Source organism: Malaclemys terrapin, chromosome 19 (genome assembly GCF_027887155.1).
Source record: "Malaclemys terrapin pileata isolate rMalTer1 chromosome 19, rMalTer1.hap1, whole genome shotgun sequence".
Taxonomy (NCBI): Eukaryota; Metazoa; Chordata; order Testudines; family Emydidae; genus Malaclemys; species Malaclemys terrapin.
In genome coordinates, this window is record NC_071523.1 from 11,378,242 (window position 1) to 11,397,535 (window position 19,294).

General features: G+C 45.0%; 1 protein-coding gene across 4 annotated transcripts in view; it reads left to right on the plus strand.

Moving 5' to 3' along the window:
* MTOR (mechanistic target of rapamycin kinase) overlaps positions 1-19,294 on the plus strand; it is a 103,680-nt gene that overhangs the window by 69,975 nt on the left and 14,411 nt on the right. For all 4 annotated transcript variants that reach the window (XM_054009144.1, XM_054009145.1, XM_054009146.1 and 1 more), the window contains 13 exons: positions 538-638; positions 2,680-2,795; positions 4,791-4,868; positions 5,463-5,570; positions 8,401-8,526; positions 9,477-9,608; positions 13,510-13,625; positions 15,355-15,472; positions 16,106-16,312; positions 16,855-16,955; positions 17,191-17,287; positions 17,986-18,084; positions 18,855-18,977. In XM_054009144.1, coding sequence (XP_053865119.1) covers positions 538-638; positions 2,680-2,795; positions 4,791-4,868; positions 5,463-5,570; positions 8,401-8,526; positions 9,477-9,608; positions 13,510-13,625; positions 15,355-15,472; positions 16,106-16,312; positions 16,855-16,955; positions 17,191-17,287; positions 17,986-18,084; positions 18,855-18,977 — 1,522 coding nt within the window. The remainder of the gene's footprint in view (positions 1-537; positions 639-2,679; positions 2,796-4,790; positions 4,869-5,462; positions 5,571-8,400; positions 8,527-9,476; positions 9,609-13,509; positions 13,626-15,354; positions 15,473-16,105; positions 16,313-16,854; positions 16,956-17,190; positions 17,288-17,985; positions 18,085-18,854; positions 18,978-19,294) is intronic.

Below are 19,294 nucleotides of genomic sequence, written 5' to 3' on the forward strand. Positions count from 1 at the left end.
CCTTTTTACTGAGGTTTCCAAAGAAGTACTAAATGTTCCTTGCTTTAAGCATGTGGGTTATGAATTCTGGATTTAATATGTAATACCCTGTTCTAGGCTGAAACTGACAGTTCCGTTTTTTAAATAATTTTTCACTGGTTTAGATTAGATGTTCTTGAGCTGTTCTGAGGTTAAATAACTCCTCATTGACCAAACCACATTATGTCTGTGGACTTGCCAAAAGGGAAGCAGTAAACCCCCTTCTTCTCCTCTATGTAAAAGAGGATTGATGGGGGTAGGCCAGTAAAAACTCTAGGTGTAAGATTGTTCTTATTCCCTAGAAGCTATTAAAACATTTTAAAAACTGAGCTGTCAGCGCCATCCTAGAACAGGATATTACATTAAATCCAGAAAACACGACCCGCCTGCTTAAAACAAGGGGCATTTAGAACTTCTTTGAAACGTCAGTACAAGGGGCAGCTTGGAAGGTGGCTGTCACACAAAGCAAAACCCATTGAGGAGGTTTTCACTAACCTGAAACTGAATTATTCCTCCCAGGGGGCAGCTTCATCAGCAGTGCTGTGAAAAGTGGACGCTGGTGAATGATGAAACTCAAGCCAAGATGGCTAGGATGGCTGCTGCTGCTGCTTGGGGCTTAGGTAAGGTGTGCGTGAGGGCTGGTGTAAGAGAGCAATTCAGGAATGAGTTCAGGGGTGTAATTTACATCTTTTAAGAAGTCTGAATCACAAGATAAGAGAGAACCTATAGAGTGGGGGCAAGCTTATAGGGTTACATGAAATAATAAAAACAACGAGGAGTCCTTGAGGCACCTTAGAGGCTAACCCATTTATTTGGGCATAAGCTTTCGTGATCTAGAACCCACTTCATCAGATGCATATAAATAATGAAGGTCATTTAATGTTCAAGCCCACAATGAAACCTTCTATGCAAAAGCTGCCGGTGCACTCTTAAGTAACGAAGAGGTACCTTTTGAGGGCGGAATAATAATAAACAGATGGATTAATATAGTTCCCTTTGACCTCTGCTGACTGTAACAGGGTTCAAAAAAGAACTAGATAAATTCAGGGAGGATAGGTCCATCAATGGCACTTAGCCAGGATGGGCAGGGATCATGTCCCTAGCCTCTGTTTGCCAGAAACTGGGAATGAGCAACAGGGGATGGATCTCTTGATGAGTCCCTGTTCTGTTCATTCCCTCTGGGGCCCCTGTCGGAAGACAGGATACTGGGTCTGATCCAGTATGGCCATTCTTATGTTCTGAGGTTCGTAAGTTTCAAATCTAAGGTAGTTCGTACATGAAATGAGCATGATGTGATTTCACTAGTTTGTGAACAACAGAAAAACTGCAAAGCCATCCATTCCGTAACTATTTTGACAGGATGTTATCACACGAGAAGCCCCTGAGTGGAACAGTTCCGTAAGTAGGTCCTGTTTGAGATGCATCAGTGGAAAGAGGTGGGGATAGCGTGCATAGCACATGCCTGCTGTCTGCCTAGCTCCATCCAATGAGAGTAAACTTCCTCTTTTGTGAAACCCCAAAATGCAGCCAAACATTCCCGAAAGTTTCCTCTGCAAGAGCCCAATGTTAACGTTGCAGCTGTGTTATCACAAAGAATACAAGAACTTTGCCTATCAAAATTAAACCTTGCCTTGTAAAACCACCCACGTTACAGTTTGCTGAACCTGTTAAGGAAGTCGCTTGTCCCTTCTGAAGACAGATTACTGTAGTGCTTGCTTTGATGTCTGTGTTTTCACTGGGAGAGAAGTGAAAATTTATCCATTTGAAGCAACTGCACTACTTGATGCCTGTATAGAAAAACACATGGAGCATTGTGCCACAAGTGGGTCCTCTATTTCATTAATGCAGAGCCCCTAAAACAGTCACCTCTAACTCTCAACATAAATACTGCCTTCCTGGAAGAGCCTGGTGGCCTATCTAATCCAGTGTCCTGTCTCCAGTTGTAACCAGTGCCAGATGCTTCAGAGGAAGTCTTAGAACCCCTGTGATATCACTATTTGTGTAATGCTACACAGTGGGAGAAATAGCTTCTGATCCGTTGATTCCTTGAAGCAGAGCTGATAGCTCTTGTAATTTTTCCTGGTTAGTGTAATGTAGATGGTGCTCTTATTCATATACATTAAAACATTTGCTAGGCTGATCAACAGTATCCTGGAGTAGCAGGTTCCTCAGGGTAATTGCACGGTGCAGTAAAAAAATCCTTTTTATCTTTTAGATGTGTTGCCTTTTTAATTCCCTGAACTATTTTTTTTTCTGGTGGTATGGGCTAGGGTAAATAAGAGTGCCCACCTGGCCTGCTCTGTGCCACTCGTTGGAGTAGAATCCTCTTTATCTATATAAAAGGGGAACATCAAGTTGGTTCAAGCTTTTCAATGCAAATGCTACATGGGGGCAGGGGGAATAGAAGTAAGTTTTGGATAATGCGGGATTTCAGATAAGTGAGGTTTTTCTGTAGTTCCCTCAGCCATCCCAAGGCAGCTACTTTAAAGAACAGTATATGAAACCTCACATGGTGCCTTTGGACTCCAAATTAGTCACTTGGCCGGGATCTAATAGCACTGTGATTCTAACCAGTGTAGTCCGTGCTTAACACTGGAGTCTAATGCTAGCACTGTGTCAGAGAGGGCTATGGCATCAGCCAGCATGTCCGTGTCTCTGCAGGTCAATGGGATAGCATGGAGGAATATACTTGCATGATCCCAAGGGACACCCATGACGGTGCCTTCTACAGGGCTGTGCTGGCACTGCATCAAGACCTCTTCTCATTGGCTCAACAAGTAAGTATCTTCCTTCATGACTTTGCTTCTGTAAATAAAGGATTGTGTGTCCTTCCATGCAGCAATGGAGCCGGTTTGAAAGCGGTTAGCCATAACTCATGAAACTGCTAATAACATCTCTCAAGTTGAAACTCTGATCCCTGACGGCTCAGTTTATTGTGTGTTTCCATGAATACTGCACTCGCTGTGTAGAGACACGTTAGCCCAAGAGTTGTCTTAGTCATACTCAGGTTTCTGTTCTATTGTGTCCTCTTGGCGGGTGGAGGGACACATCCTGTCTGGGAAATTATTCTGCAAAAGACAGCATTCAGTGAAGGGCACTGATGGCTAGAGATGTGAACAAAAGTATCTCCTTGTCAGTCTGTGCATTCTTGGGTTTGCTGAGCCTTTTCAGAGTAATGTTAACGAATGCCAAATGCTGCAACTGATGCATACTTTCTGGTTTAGGTGCATGGCCCTTCTTTACCTTCTTGTGCATCTCCTGTACCCGATCTTCCTTGCAGCTGTGAGGAGTCTTTGTAATCCTGAGGGTACGTCTACACTGCAATTAGAAGTGTGACTGCAGCAAGTGGAGACGTACATAACCTAGTTTTGACCTAGCTAGCTCCAATAACAATAGCAGTGAAACTGGCAGCACGAGCTGGGTGGGGTTACACAACCCATTCTGCCACCGGGCTGCTGTGACTTCCCTGCTATTGTTGTTTGAGCCAGCTCGGTCAAAGCTAGCTTGGGTATGTCTGCACATCCTGCAGCCGCAACTCTGATTGTAGTGTAGCTATACCCTTAGATTGAGACGAGGCATAAGGGGAAGGAAAGAGTCTGCTGATCAGAGCCCTGTTGGTCTGAGTGCATCTTTGTCAGACATAATTCACGGGGAACGTCATCCCTTTGCAGGTGTGAAACGTGTAGATTACTTGCCAAGGAAACTTGTGTAGGATTTCTCAGAATTCTGTGCTGACTTGCAGAATTCGATAAAGGAGCGATCCAATCTGCCCTGGCAGAACACGTGCATATCTCAAGTGATATGCACAAGAAAATGAGCCGAGTGTTTAATGGACTAGGGTTTGTAATTAACCTTTAACATTTTGAAAGGGAAAAGTTACAGATGAGAGATTATATAATGAATGGCACCAGAGCAGGACCTTGTTTCATGCATTCAGAGTGTCTTATTTGTACTGAGATGTGTGGGGTTTGCAGGGTCTATAACATTCGTAAGAAGTTAGTGGGGCACGTAGAACTGTGAAGTCCATCTAAGGCCATGTCTACACTAGCACTTATGTCAACAAAACTTTTGTTGCTCAGGAGTGTGAAAAAAACACCTCCCTGAGTGAGACAGGTTTTGCTGCCATAAACACTTGTGTGCACAGTGCTGTCAGTGGGAGACATTCTCCCAACATAGCTACTGCCACTTGTTGAGCTGGTTTTATGATGTCGACGGGAGCACTCTCTCCCGTCAGCAGAGTGCGGCTACACAAGTGGTGTTGCAGTGGTACAGCTGTGCCACTGTAAGCTTGTAAATGTAGACATGGCCTTAGTAACTGCACGTTATCGAAGAACCAAAGCGCCTGAGGCTTTTCTGTAACTGGTTGTTTCACACTTATTACCAAAATCCCAACTCCTCCGTCCCTGACTCAGTATTACAGTTGGACTTTGCAAGGACACTGGGGTCAAAAGCACGGCAAACACTGGTGACGGAGTCTATGTCTGAGAGACTTCAGCAAATCCAAACTTCCATGGACAGGACCCACGTTTAGATTACAAATGCAAGTCCTAGTTTTTTCCCCATACTCACCATTGGATTCTCCAGTTTTCTGTTAGTTTCCATTTTAGAGCTAATCCTTCCTATAGGTGACTCTCCTTTTCTGGTGCCTGGCAGAGTTTGGGGCGGCTCCAATCTTCCTTGTGGGAGAATTGAGAGTGGACAGTTAAGTATTGGTGTGAACTGTCACTGTCTTTGGACAAGACACAATACTGAAGTCTCAACTTCCGTTTCAGTGCATTGACAAGGCCAGAGACCTGCTAGATGCTGAACTGACCGCCATGGCAGGAGAGAGTTACAGTCGGGCCTATGGGGTGAGTATCTGACCTGCAGCCTTCGTGTTAGTTTAGGTTATTTATATAAGCTCAGGGCTTCCTGACTATATTTGTATATCAAATATAAAGGCCTGTGCGGGCCACACGGACCCACAAACTAAATGGCTCTTGTATGTGGGGATTGTGGCTTTTTAGAAAAGGGTCTGAATCCACTGAGAAGCAGAGTGAGCAAAATGTGTCTGACTGAACAGCGGGACTCGGCACCCCACTACCAACCCTTACCTCTGCCCCGGTCAAGTTTTGTGGTTAGTTCTGAGTCCGTGTGGAAAAGCTCACCTTTCACTTCTTCACACCCCAGTGGAAAGTCCTCCTTAAGGTCAAAGTTTAGAAGCATTGTGTGGGAGGCTCAGGCTCAAGTGAAGATGGAGATGAAATTCCCTGCAGTTCCCTCCACAAATCAGAATTGGGGGTTTTGTTGCAGCAGTTTGAGGAAACCTAGAAGACAGTGGATTATCAAGATACCTGAAAGGCAACTGCCTGTTCCCTCTTGGTCAGTAGATAAACCCAAGTGCTGATCTTTAGTCATGGACTCACTGTGCATTGATTGGGATGGAATGTGGTTGTTTCATTCAGGCTATGGTATCCTGCCAGATGCTATCAGAGCTAGAAGAGGTGATCCAGTATAAACTTGTACCAGAACGACGCGAGATCATCCGCCAGATATGGTGGGAGCGACTGCAGGTAAATCTGCTATAAACTCCTGTATACCTTCTGCCGGCGGCATGGACGCTCACGCAGTGCGCACCCACAGCTCCCATTGATGTCTGTTAGAATTGTGAGTGCTCAGCACTTCTGACAATCAGACCCTGTCGCCCTCCCTCCTCCCCCATTGGAGCATGCACAACAACCTGCTTTCTCTCTTCTTTACAGACGTGTCCTAAGCAAGTTCTCAACATGTATTTAATGCCTCTGGCCACTGCAATGGCGTACATGCTCATTTTAAAGCCTGACACAGGATCTTTCAAATGTGCCTGCTCCAAAGCAGGTTCTAAAGAGATCTGAGTGGAGTAGAGGTTTTAGTGAAACCTGCAGGGCCACTTGTCCAGATGTTCTGTCTAGCTTGCGGGTGCTAGGGTAGTACACTTCTCGGCTCCTCTTCTTTCATTTGCATGTCTGCATGTTAAATATAAATGACTATTCATGACGGAATGATTGGGATGAGTAATACTGAGAAACAGGACACTGCATCAGTGTGCAAAGAGACATTTCTATGCCCTGTATGCAGTGGTTGGTCCCAGTATGTTAGATAGACAAGGTGAATGAGGTAATATCCATTGCTGGGATATTACCTCACTCACCTTGTCTCTCTAATAGAAATTTCCTGGCATTTTAGGTCACCTTATCCACCCCACCTGGGCGGTGTTCCCTTACTATTCTCCATTGATTTGTCCTGTCCACTTTTTTAAGTGCCCCAAGCAATGGAGCTTTCACCAATTCCACTGGAAAGCATCTTTTGCCTAGAGAGCATAACCCCAAGACACGTCTCAGGACTTAAGACCACCTAAATATTTTGAGTGGGTATCCTTTCTGGAGGGAGCTTTTCTGTGAGAGGGAGGGCCTGTACGTGAAGTAACACATGCAGTACCTTCTAGCACTGTTCAGAGAGTTGTTCTTCGCAGGGGAACAAATTATAGTTAGAATGAAGTGTATAAACTGCATTGGACTTCAGTGTTCCATCTGGAGAGAGAATTCTCTCACTGCTATACAGGCCCCCACACTGACGGGTGTTTACCTGTTGCTACTGTGAACATTTCAACTATTTAGCGAGCTGTGACAATGCTTTTTGCTTCCAAACTGCATTCTTGTCTGGAAAAGCTGAGAACATTCCTCTGGAGAGGAGAGGTTGAGTGCGATAGGGAGAGTAATGCCTATGAGTACAGCTGTTTATGGTCCTGAAAACAGTACATACAGTTCTTGTACATTTTATAGTGTCTTAATAATCATTATAAAATGCCTGTTAGATGATTTGGTGGAAGGTTGATTTGGGCATTAGGGAGGGCTGCATGGAACAGGCTTTTCTGTCTAATTTGCGTGCACCCAGTTTTGAAAAGTCAGTGGGGTACTTAGCTATTTCATCAGAGATGAGAAGACCTTCTTTTTTCCCTTGGTTATGAGATTTTCCCTTCAAGATCGCGTGCTGATTGAGCATTTGACTTGCCTGCAAAGAAGCAGATTTGTGTTGCTGCTTCCAGACAGAATCCCTTGCTGTCACAAAGTTGTGCTTGTCTCCAGTGGGCACAGTCTACCATAGATCTCTGGGATGGATTACGTCTAAGTCAGTCCTGCATCCACCTAAATTTCAGAGGCCTCTTAAAGACTTATTTATCCCACCCTTGAAGAACTTGATCAACCCAGTCAGCCCAAGCCCCAGTGGGTGGCCAGTAGCAATCAGATATGTGCACCATGACCCGCAATTTTGCATCTGAGGCTTGGTCTACACTACAGAGTTAGGTCGGTGTAAGGCAGCTTATGACTACTGAACTCTGTGTCTACACTGCAACATTGCTCCCACCAATGTAAGTTGCCCACTATACCGACGTAATAACTCCACCGCCGAAGATGCGTAGTGCGTAGGTCGATGTAGTTAGCGCGACACACTGCGTTACTTACATCACCTGGTGGCTGTCAGCCTCGTGCAGGGCTCACAGCTGGAGGTCCCCTTCTCACCACCCTGGGGCTCCCAGTTGGAGCCTAGCAGCCCCAGGGCAAGAAGGTTCCACCTGTGAGCTGACAGAGGGGGCATACTGTGGACATGAACCACTGCAGTAATTACCACAGTGGCTGTACTTCGACCTAATTTTGTAGTGTAGACAAGACCCGACTCTCTGGACGCACCCTCCAGCTTCAGGGCCAGATCCTGTCTCATCTGCTCTGTTGGACTTGAAGCTGTTGTGGCACTCAGCACAGGTAGACAGTAACCAGACAACGCCCGCTCTAGCAGCGTAGCAGCTGGCAATTCAATTGCTGGCAGAGTGTCAACTAAATCACTTCAGCGTCTGTAAAAACCAGCAACAAGGAGGGGAAGGAAAAGGGCAATAACAAAAATATCTCTTGGCCGCTTTCAGAACTTTTTTGTTTTTGTACCTTCTGATATTGGAACTAGTCACTGTTGCAACCAAAAATAAAGTTCGAAGCTGGGTTCGGAAACGTTGTGAAACCCTTGCCTTGTTGTTTTGACAGGGCAGAAGTAACCGCTCTGCTTTTGGACCTGCGTCTGCTGTAAAAGGTCGCTCTCCTTTTTTCCATTAGAGAATCTCATTAGACTTGGAGCAACCAGCTGGCATCTAATGAGGTTCTGACTGTTGAGTATGAGGCTCAGGGACTTACCCTCATTCACACATAGCAATGTTAAGAAGGCAGCCAGTTAGTGCCATGTCTCTGTCTGCTGTGAAGTATGGGGACAGCAGTCACTTTAATCTTGGGGAGAGGCTCTTTGGTTATGGAGGGAACGGAGGAATGGTCCCAGTGGAAAAGAAACATTAATAGGTTCTGTCTGCACTTCTTTTCCCAGGGCTGCCAGCGCATTGTAGAGGACTGGCAGAGAATACTTATGGTCCGGTCTCTTGTTGTCAACCCCCACGAGGACATGAGAACTTGGCTCAAGTACGCCAGCCTATGTGGCAAGAGTGGGAGACTGGTGAGTCAGAGGATTGTGGGAAACCACTGTCATCAGGGGGCAAATAGTCATCCTAAGAGAGACTTACAGCCGAGTTCTGTTCCCATGCTGGGTCTGAAAACTTTAATGTAATAGTGTTAGTATTATTAATGCTTGGCTCCTACTTTGCACTTTCCAACATATCTAGGTAGTTATGTTAGTATCATTGTTACGCTCCTAGTTTGGGCAGTAACCTCAATAATATTTATTACCAAAAAGATACATAAACCACAAAGAATTCCCACTCTTTATTGGCTACTGAGGTGAAAACATAACATGTAGGGCCAGGAGAAAACATATGGTCTGTTTTGGGGTGGGGGCGGTTGTCCTTGTAAATACAGGAAATAGTAATCAGGCTGCTGGAGTATGTATCTCTCCATAATCGTCAGTACAGATAACAGCGGTAGCAGTTCACTCTTACGTTTTACCAAACCACATCCCTCTCCCGTGTATCGATGCTTACTACTTTTTGACAACTTGTTCCATGTCCCAGGTGGCCTTTGAGCTCAGAAGCTTGTTCTAAATTGCTTCAGAGCCAGTGTTCTCTGCCTCAATCCATAACCTCTAGTTTGACAGTTATTGTGAACTGGGTTCTATGCTGAGAATACCGGTGTAACTGACGAAATACTAACACAAGGTACACGGCGAGACTGTGTGACCTGGGGCTACTTCTCCACAGTGACCATGCAGAATTGTTAAATCAGACGTTATATATGAAACTCACATGGGCATACAGTGGAAGTGTAGCCATGCACATGTTCCAGTGCACAGCTGCACTTTCTGCATGACGTGACCTGCCTATGTCCCCCTTAGTACGGAGAAGCAATGTCACTTTACGCAGTTGTCATTAGAGACTGTTATGAACAAGGGACTGTAGAGGTGAGAGTAAGCATGTTATAACCTGTTGTTTTTTTCTTTGCCATTCTTTCAAGGCTTTGGCCCACAAGACACTTGTACTACTCCTGGGAGTAGACCCATCTCGACAGCTGGATCACCCATTGCCAACTGTTCATCCCCAAGTGACTTATGCCTACATGAAACACATGTGGAAGAGTGCCCGCAAGGTACATGTTATTTAGAACCTCAGAATCCTTTCCACTCTCAGTTGCTCTGTTTTCAGTTTCTTGCGGTGTCATAGCCACTAGCTCTCTAGTCCCCAAGGAACAAAACCAGGCTTCAGCTGATGTTAATGATTTTATCCAAAAAAAGGCAAATAAATCATTTTATTTTTTTTAATTTGGGAAAATCTTTTTCAAGACTTATTAAAAATCCTAAAGGAGCACAGAGGATCTAAACCCAATTTGCTCTCTTTTGATTTCAAGTCCCAAAATAAATCAGCAGCAGTTTCCTGAGAGGCGTAAAGAAGCGTCAGCGGTAGGTAGGATGCCCTTGCCAGGGTTTTTACCTACTTGCTGATGTATGGTGTGCTCCCAGCCACCCCATCACAAGGATACTGAAATCGCCATCTCCCAAATCATGCCCATTTGTGCCCACCTGGCTATCCCCTGGCTTACAAATCCTGTAAGCTATAGGCTGACAGAGCGAAGGAGCTTGTCATCACCACAAGCTGCCCCAGAATCATGGTCTCACAGTCACAGGTGTACCCCATGGTGATGGCCAGTAAAAAAGACAAGAAAACTAGTTGCAACCTCAATAAAGAAAAGGCAAAATAGATTTTTGTGATGGGTATGGATGAAAACATTCAACAGATGAAAACAACCAACCGAGATGCAGCTGGAAAGTACCTAGGGCTTTGTCAGGAGAACAACTTGGTTGTGAGGAGCCTGGGATGAATGTTCTAGCATTGCAACACAGAAAGAGTTTACATACTCAAATCCTGTAAGCTCTAGACGGGATGACTTCTCTTTTTTTAATATACATTAAAGCCTCTGTTTATTCTCAAATGTTCTACCACATCTTTTTCAGTTTTTCTGCCTTTGGGTTTGCCAGCTCTGGGACCGTGCCATTTGCAAGCACTTAGCCTAACCCTCTTCCGTTAAATGTAAAAAGCATAAGGAGCTGCCTGTGTGTAGAACAGAGCGCACCAGAGCGGTCTCCTACTCTATTCAATAAATGCCATGAGGTATCTCCATGGTCTCATTCTCTGTCATACCTCCAGGTATATCTCCTCTCCACTGACTGCCTATGTAAGGGAAGGGGGACCTCGGATTGATGCTTTCAAGTGTTCTACTTGATCTGTGATGGAGAAAGAGGGTGCTTGGTAGGCAAGATGGAAGGGACAGTTATAGTGAGCAGCATGAAAGAAGGTGTGCACCGAGTAAGAGAAGCAGCTGGAGAAAGGATTGTGTGGCGTATGAAAGAGGAAAAAGAGGGCATGAGAGCACAGAAAGAAGCTGAGACAAGATTATGCAGGGTCATGAGAGCAAGGCTCTTTGGTATGACACAATAGAAGAAGACAGTGAAGATTGAAGGAGAGGGAGGACAGGGGTCAGACACACACCCTCCAATACCTGAGCTGTTCTCTTTCTTTATTGCATTATATAGCCTCTTTGGGGCAGGGGCTATGCCTCTCTGTTTCTAGTTTGTGAAGCTCTGTGTGTATTTATAGTGCTGGTTAAGCAATACCTCATCCCAAGGACAGTATTCGAACTGCATGTAAGGTTCAGCATTGGTTGTGAGCTCTGTTCTGCTTGGAGACAGGGACCCATGACTATTAAATAGGCTCTTTGCACACCTTGTAAGTGTAAGTGCTTGATTTTTGAAATGCAGGCTAGAGCTGCAGCACTGTCATAGCAGAAGCCAGGTTACAATGTGACAGGGACTGCAATCTAGAAAATGTGGGTGCCTGTGTTTCATCTGGACAAAACACTGAAAATGTGGGAACATTCTTGTATTGCTGGGGGATGGACTACGTGATCGAATGGTGGTGGTTTTTTTATTATGTATCTGTGAAATAGAATGCATGCAGACATATGGCTGTTTTTTAGAACGTTATGTGGACAGGCATGTAACCTCGATGTGGGACCCTGTATGACTTTTAGTGCGGATCTGTAGTTGTAGAAGGCTGAGTATTCTCCTGCCACACTCAGGTTTGGAATAAGTCATAACTTGCCTGAAACTTGCTCTGTTGTTAGCTATCTACTTCTAACTTGATACCTCCCAAATCCACTGAAAGACAAAATGAGGTCTAGATGGTGAGCTTCCACTCTGCACCTACAGGCTAATATTAGTCTATTCTCAGAGATGTGGTATAGTGAGAGAATAAACCCCACAGAGCCTCTCCAAACAAAGACTTTTGCCAACCACTGCAGGCCAAAGAGATTCCTCCCACTACAAAACTGCACATTGATTTATAAATCCACTTGTTTAAATAAACTCCCCACTTTGATACTCGGAAGTACATTGCCTTAGAATTCATGTCAATTGAAGCAGAAGAGTTTTATTCTGTATAGTGACATGAGGAAGCAGATTGCCAGGCATGGGTAGGAATGGGAGGTTGGGAGCATCAGGTTTTTAGAAGTATGTCTTCACCCATTTTAGATAAACCTTAGTTACATTCAGCAGAAGAGTACTACCAGGTTACTGGCAGATACTTAATGGGGATGGGTATCTTATTAACCACATAAAGATCCCTCTGCTATCCCTGTGTTCGGATTAGCAGCATGACAATTTTCCATGTTCTGCCTCTCGGTTAAAACTCTTTTTTTTCCTGATGATTGATTGAATTCAGCGTGCTGAAAAATAAGGTTGACATTTGCACTGAGCTGATGAGTCATTCCAATTCAGGTGTCTCCTGTCTCACCCTCTTAAATAGCTCTGTTAATGAGAAAAATGCTCATTCCCATAGACAGAAGAGAAACAAATTGGCCTCTTAATAGCACATTGTGCAGTTCCTGACCTGAAGTGACCTTTTAGATTTCAAGGGCTTTAGCTTTACTCGCTTCCAGTGGAGCGCAGACACCTCTTTTGACATTTAACTTCAATTTTTCTTGCTTTTAATTTTTTTCATTGAATTGAAAGTATTTTTTCCCAAATCTTGCTATCAGGAGCTGCTTCCTCACTAAACTCTCTCTAACCCATCAGAAAAAGAGCCATGTGCTGTTCCATGAGGCTTCCAAAACAACCTGCAGACAAGTCTGGACCTTTCAACTAGTTAAAGATCTAAAATCCTTCAGGACTGGCACTATGAGCCAGGCCTGGAGTCTGAGGGGAGAAGAGGGAAGCCCAAGAAGCTGCAAGTTTCCTTAGGCAGTTTTTCCTCAAACCAGTTTTCTCATGCAAAGTGTGTTCTAGATGGGCTTCCCGTAATCTCTGCTACCATCAATCTGCTTGCCACTGTGACGTATTTACGGATGACAAAATCCCTCCTAAATTTGGTGGGCCACCAGATTATGTAAGAATGTCTGCTCTACATTAGCCACCTCTTTGCTTCCAAGTGAATTTCAGGGTGCTGGTTACATTCATCGAAGTCCTGGATAATCTGGGACCTGCCCCAATGTCCTATGGCAAATCAGCTGAGAGGTTTTTGTTGGATTCCTAGGATCACATTTTCCAGGCCCAGCAGTAGACCCTTCTTCGTTGAAGGTTCTCATGTGTAGAGTTGACTTTGTCAAGTCGCCAGAGCCAGATTTTGTTGGCCTGAAGAGCATAGTACTAGGGCACGTCTCTACAGCCAGGCTTTTGGCTGAATGTATGAGATGAAGGTGAGTCCACTGAAGTCAAGTCCCGAGTAGCAGTTCAGTTGCCAGATTTGTGAGGTGGTGATTCAAGATTCATGCATGGTAAAGACTGTTAGGTGTCATGAAAGAACATAGAATAAATCCATTTATACATCCATCATATAAAGCAAAGTTACTCTATATGGGTGTAATGGTTAGAGGGCATTGAGGGGAAAATTAAGATCTGCTTTGGCTCCCAGGAATACCTGTATTTCCAATAGATCGCCTTCTCCCTTGTGAAGCTGTATTTAGCCCGTACGTTCATACTGTCGACATCCGATTGCAGATCGATGCCTTCCAGCATATGCAGCACTTTGTGCAGACAATGCAGCAACAAGCACAGCATGCCATCGCAACCGAAGACCAGCAGCACAAGCAGGAGCTCCACAAACTCATGGCACGGTTAGTACAGTGTCCTTTGAGGTCCAGTGCCTGGTTATTGCCACCAGCACAGATTCTGAGGTTGCAGAATCCTTGCAGAAAATACATGAACAGTAATTCCCCTTAGAATGGCAGGGCCGGCTCCAGCTTTTTTGCCTCCCCAAGCGGCGACGAGGGAGGGAAAAAAAAGATAAAGCCGCAATCGGCGGCACTTGGGTGGCTGCTCTACCGTGCCGCTTCATTCTTCGGTGGCAATTTGGCGGCCGGTCCTTCCCTCCAAGAGGGACTGAGGGACCCGCCGCTGAAGATCCGGACGTGCCGTTCCCTTTCCATTGGCCGCCCCAAGCACCTGCTTCCTGCGCTGGTGCCTGGAGCTGGCCCTGTAGAATGGGGAGGGCCAGAGTTGTCTTCATTTTGCCGATAGAGGCCGGTTGTGTTATGTCACGTGCCTGTCCAGTGTGTAGTTCCAGCAGCTAAGCCTTCTGCAAATTCAGAGGCTCTGCTGAATGACATTGGTTAATGACACTGAGACATCATTTAAGCAAGCTTGTGTTTGTCTCAGGCAGCTGGTTGTATTTTTCCTGCTGTGTGGCTGATTGATTGAAGAAGCCAGAGGTCCCAGCATGATTAATTCTTTGTTTTTGGGGGGTTCCAGTCAGCAGTAAAGAAACACTTCCACATGGCTGGCTCAGCCTGGCACATCCAGGCGTCTGGCAGCTCAGGCACTTGATGCAGCTGTGCTTCTGGCAACCGGGTGCCCAGCTTGAGGTAGCCTCTTAAAAAAATAGCGTTACGTTAAAAATACGTCTAGTAAAAATGCCAGTTTCCCTTCTGAGTTCTTGGGGCCTGGAGATTCTATCATTTCCTGTTCGAGTAAGAAACTGAATGATCAAAAGATGATGATGTTTTACTGCTGAACGGAACTTTAAAAAGGACCTTTGTTTTTTCTTAACTGTATATTCTTTCCAGAATGAGAGTTTTCTAACAGCCATTCTCTTCCTACGCCACCTGTAATGATCTAGCTTGAAAGGCAAGTGCTGATGAGTTCAGCACTGAATTTTTCCTGTGTAACACTCATTGAAAATTGAAACCGATAGAAAGGACTGGGCTGCATTATTGCACTTAAAGCTTCCCGAGGGAACTAAGCATTAAACCTTTCAGTGCATCCCTCCTGTTGCAATAAACATATTTTATTTCCTGTCTTCGGGGCAGGAGTGAACAATGATTCTTGGCTCTGGCCAAGACTAATCTCCATGCGCCCTAGCGACTGGTTTTCATAGCGCATTCCCTCAGGGCCTGCTGGCGGTGGGTGGGTTATGTGATGCTTTTATCTGTGGCCACTCAATACGTTATGTCCGGCACCTCATATAGTGACAGCTGTATTGTGATTTTCATATGAGGATTTCAGAACGTTTTATGAACATTAATTAAGCCTCCCGATGCCCCGTGGGACACTTATTATCCTCATCTTATAACTGGGTATACTGAGGCGCAGAGAGTTTGTGACTTGCCCAGAATCAAAGCAAGTTAGCAGCCGAGTTTAGAAACAGAACCTTTGGAGTCTTGACCCTCGTGAGCTACTTTAACAACAGCGTAGCTCTTCCCCATCTGTGATTAAAGGTGGTTTATTGAATGGGTTTCCAGATCATTCTTTTCAGAGCTTGGACAAGAATTCTGCATTTTAAACCGACAGTCTGATTTCGTAACGCTTGTTCTGTTTTCGGGTGGTTAATTTTCCTGGCTTTTTCAGGTGTTTCCTGAAACTGGGCGAGTGGCAGCTTAATCTGCAAGGCATCAATGAGAGCACTATCCCCAAAGTCCTGCAGTACTACAGTGCCTCAACCGAGCACGACGGCAACTGGTACAAGGTAGCCGAGGAGAGAACTCAGTACTAAACCGTGGAGGCAATACAAGGAGTCCTTTATCCCAAAACACAACACAGCCTTGTGCGGCCCATATAACCTTCTGCCCTCTTAAACTAGGTTAGACACTGGTATATCACTGACCTCAGTGGAAGTGACCCTGCAGCTCAGGTCAAAATGCAACCGCTGATGTTTGCTGACCAGTGGAACAGGACTGCAGTTCAACCCATGCTTTCACATTTAAGATCTTCTCCCTTGTGGGTTAATTATGGCTGCTTAGATGAACAGGGGAAATTAATCTATGGGGAAGTGTTAAAACTTGCTCCACGACGTGTTGTAATTCTATAGGATTTCCACGGTGAAGCCAGAAGCTCCTTTGAGAACTAAAAGTGTTCCTACACATTTGAGACCAGATATCCCCTTGGGCAGCCTGCTCCTCACCATGTTCCCTTCTGTGTCTCCCCCATTGTCTTCTCCTTATATTTCATTTCCTCTTGTCCTTCAACGAGCTAGATGGGAGGAGGGGGGGCTAATTTTATTTTGCTGCAGCAGGGATCCTTTAATCACTAGAAAGTAGGGCTGTGTAGAGGCTTCATCGTTCTTGGGATTCCTGTTGATATTCTGCTCCTCCATCGGCAGGCCTGGCACGCCTGGGCAGTGATGAACTTTGAGGCTGTGCTTCACTACAAACATCAAAACCAGGCCAGAGATGAGAAGAAGAAACTGCGTCATGCCAGTGGAGCCAGCATCACCAGCGCCAACACGGAGGGCAGCGGCAGCGACAGCGAGGCAGAGAGCACAGAGAACAGTCCCATTCCATCTCCTGTGCAAAAGAAAGTCACTGAGGTACAGCCCTCCCTGCCTGCTGGGGATGAGTGGCGCCGCTTGGTGGGTGAATTGATTCAAAGGCATATCATGCGACTTTCCTTTCTGAGAAGTCTCTAATGACACACATTATAGGAGGTATAATTTGAAGCAGAAAGTTTTAGTACTTCTTAGTGTTTTATAATGTTTGCCCATAAATTCAAGTATAATTAGAACCCTAGTTGTTGTTGCACTGCAGTGGAGGTGGTGAGGAAAGAACAGGGGGTATCTACGTATTCTCTGCAAGGGTGGGAGGTAGGTATGGACTTAAGTAAAGAGTACTGGGTGCTGGAGTATATGAATATGTCCTGTGGGAGTGAGGGCTAGAGACAGGGTTGGTGTGAATCATATGCATGCCTGTATATATTTTTCCCTCCCCTCTGCTCAGAATTCATGGGGGCAGCCTGCAGGCTGAGAGAGACATATTCAGCTTGCACTCCATTGCCTACCTCCTTCCCGCTGATACTACATCCTTCACCTCAGATGCTTTTGTAGAACTAAGGCAGCTATTTTCATTCCCACAGGATTTGTCCAAGACCCTCTTGCTGTATACAGTCCCTGCTGTCCAGGGTTTCTTCCGCTCTATCTCTCTGTCTCGAGGCAACAATCTACAGGACACTCTCAGGTACCTAGTAAAGCACACACCAAACAACATCAAGCTGCTAGTGATGTACAGAACTCACTCACTTTAGGACTCCCTGTAACATGTTCCTGCTCTCTTCATGTACAGCTAAACAAATCGAAGACTGAACAGTCAGTCCAAGCTTGTTTATAACCACATGTTCTTGGTTGTGGGGAAGAAGAGACTGCTGTAAGTTCTGAAAACAAGACACTGGAATGTCCTGTTTTTCTTTCTTCAGGGTCCTTACTCTATGGTTTGACTATGGTCACTGGCCTGATGTCAATGAAGCTCTGGTTGAAGGGGTCAAGGCAATCCAAATAGACACCTGGCTGCAGGTAAGGAGTAGGAGGGGCTGGGGTAGATTCCACTTCTTACCTAGCCCTTTGGAATCTCAGTGACTATAATATCCCAAATGGCACCCTGCCAATGGAACCTCTGTACGTGACCTGATGAGAGCAGGGTACTCACAGTAGGAATTGTAAATCTTTTAATAAGCATCTTGGACAGACACTAGAGCAGCATGCCTGGATGCCTGTCTGATCTGATTAGTGACAGAGAAGGAGAAAGGATGAGGGATTTTAAAGTTAGACATAACATGCAGTAATGGCAATGGGGTGTGAAACCCTGCTGTGGTACTCTTCTGTAATCCAGACCCTCAGTCCGTTTCAGGATGACTGTGTAGACTGCATTTCATACAAGAGGCTCCACTTTTTATTTGCTTGTTCAAGATGTGGGAGAAGCCTGCAACAGTTTGCATGGGGAGTATCATCCACCCCAGTGTGCAGGAATTAACATCTAACACAAGGGACTGGTTGCACATGATAGTCACATAGCTGTTCTGTACCTCTGACATCACCATTTGGATCTCTGTATTCTCTGTCTAGTTTGTAGAATGCATGCTGGGATCTCTGGCTACTTTGCGGTGCACGAACAGAGCCTTTGAGGTCTCTGATGAGAGTGGTTGGACAGAACAGCTTGTGAACTATACATGCGAGTGTGACTGGAATCTTTATTTTCTCGCCTTTGCTATCAGGTGATCCCTCAGCTCATTGCAAGAATCGATACCCCTCGGCCTTTAGTGGGGCGCCTCATTCACCAGCTCCTCACAGATATTGGAAGATATCACCCGCAGGTAAGCTGTGGCCCTGAGGAAGATTCTCAATAGATTCTTGGTGAAGTAAAGCTTCCTTATTCTATTAGATGTCTATAATGAGAGTGACTAGGGAGTGAAGGAGTGAGGGTTAGATGCTGGCACAGGACTGGTTATAGTTTATATCAGACAAGCTTTATTACTGCTATCTCGCCTGAATAGTTTACTCATTCCCCTGAAAGATTTTTCCCCTCAGCCGCCTCACAGAAAAGATAGACACGAGGGGCAGATGAGACATGCAGCATTGAGCCCAGACAGAATTTAAAGTCCTCTGTCTGTTGGGACACCTGATGGTGAAAATTGATTCCTTAAATTTAACTCCATTAAGTAATTGTTATTGAACAGTAGCTGTTGCTAACACACTAGCTGCATTTCCTACCTTGGTGTAGAGAATCTGTCCTAGCATGCTGGGGAGAAGAATTTTCTTTCCTCTATCAGTTTGGCACCAGTTCATCACCACTGGAATTACCCTGCTATCTGATCAGTGAAAATCCAAGCATTTCAGATAGTGGGACTTTCTGATGGAAAAACAAATGTTTAATCCTTCAGTTATCCATTTCAATAAGTGAGTTACTTTTTCTGCTGCAAAATTGTCATTTCTTAGTAGAATAGAATTGAAGCAGGTTTGTCACCTGGTTTCTATGTGCTTGGACTTTATTTTATTTTGTTTTACTCTTGTTAGTCTCTTGATCTATGCAGCCGCTGTTATGCGTGTGCAGTTATAAATTATTACTGTGTGATGTCTGTCATAGGCTTTGATCTACCCCTTGACTGTGGCCTCTAAGTCCACCACAACTGCACGCCACAATGCTGCCAATAAGATCCTGAAAAACATGTGTGAGCACAGTAACACTCTGGTACAGCAGGCGATGATGGTGAGTGCTGTGTGTATGGTCAATAAAGAATCATTCCAGGGACTGATGCACCAGCCATATTAAGGTTTTTTGGTCTGTTCTTGTAGCAATATTCTCTCCCATGAAACCAAAGAAAAATGTTGATTTGTTGATTCTGAGTATGATTAATTCGTTGGGAAGGAATGATAGTGTTGGAGTACACAGTCTCCAGGAGACTTTCTAGTGTGATGGGACCATAAACTTTAAATATTGGGATTGTGATGTTTGTCACAGATGAACCTGGGGAGGTGAGGAGAATGGGGAAAGGGAATCATTAGCTCCATAAAGAGAAACATTAA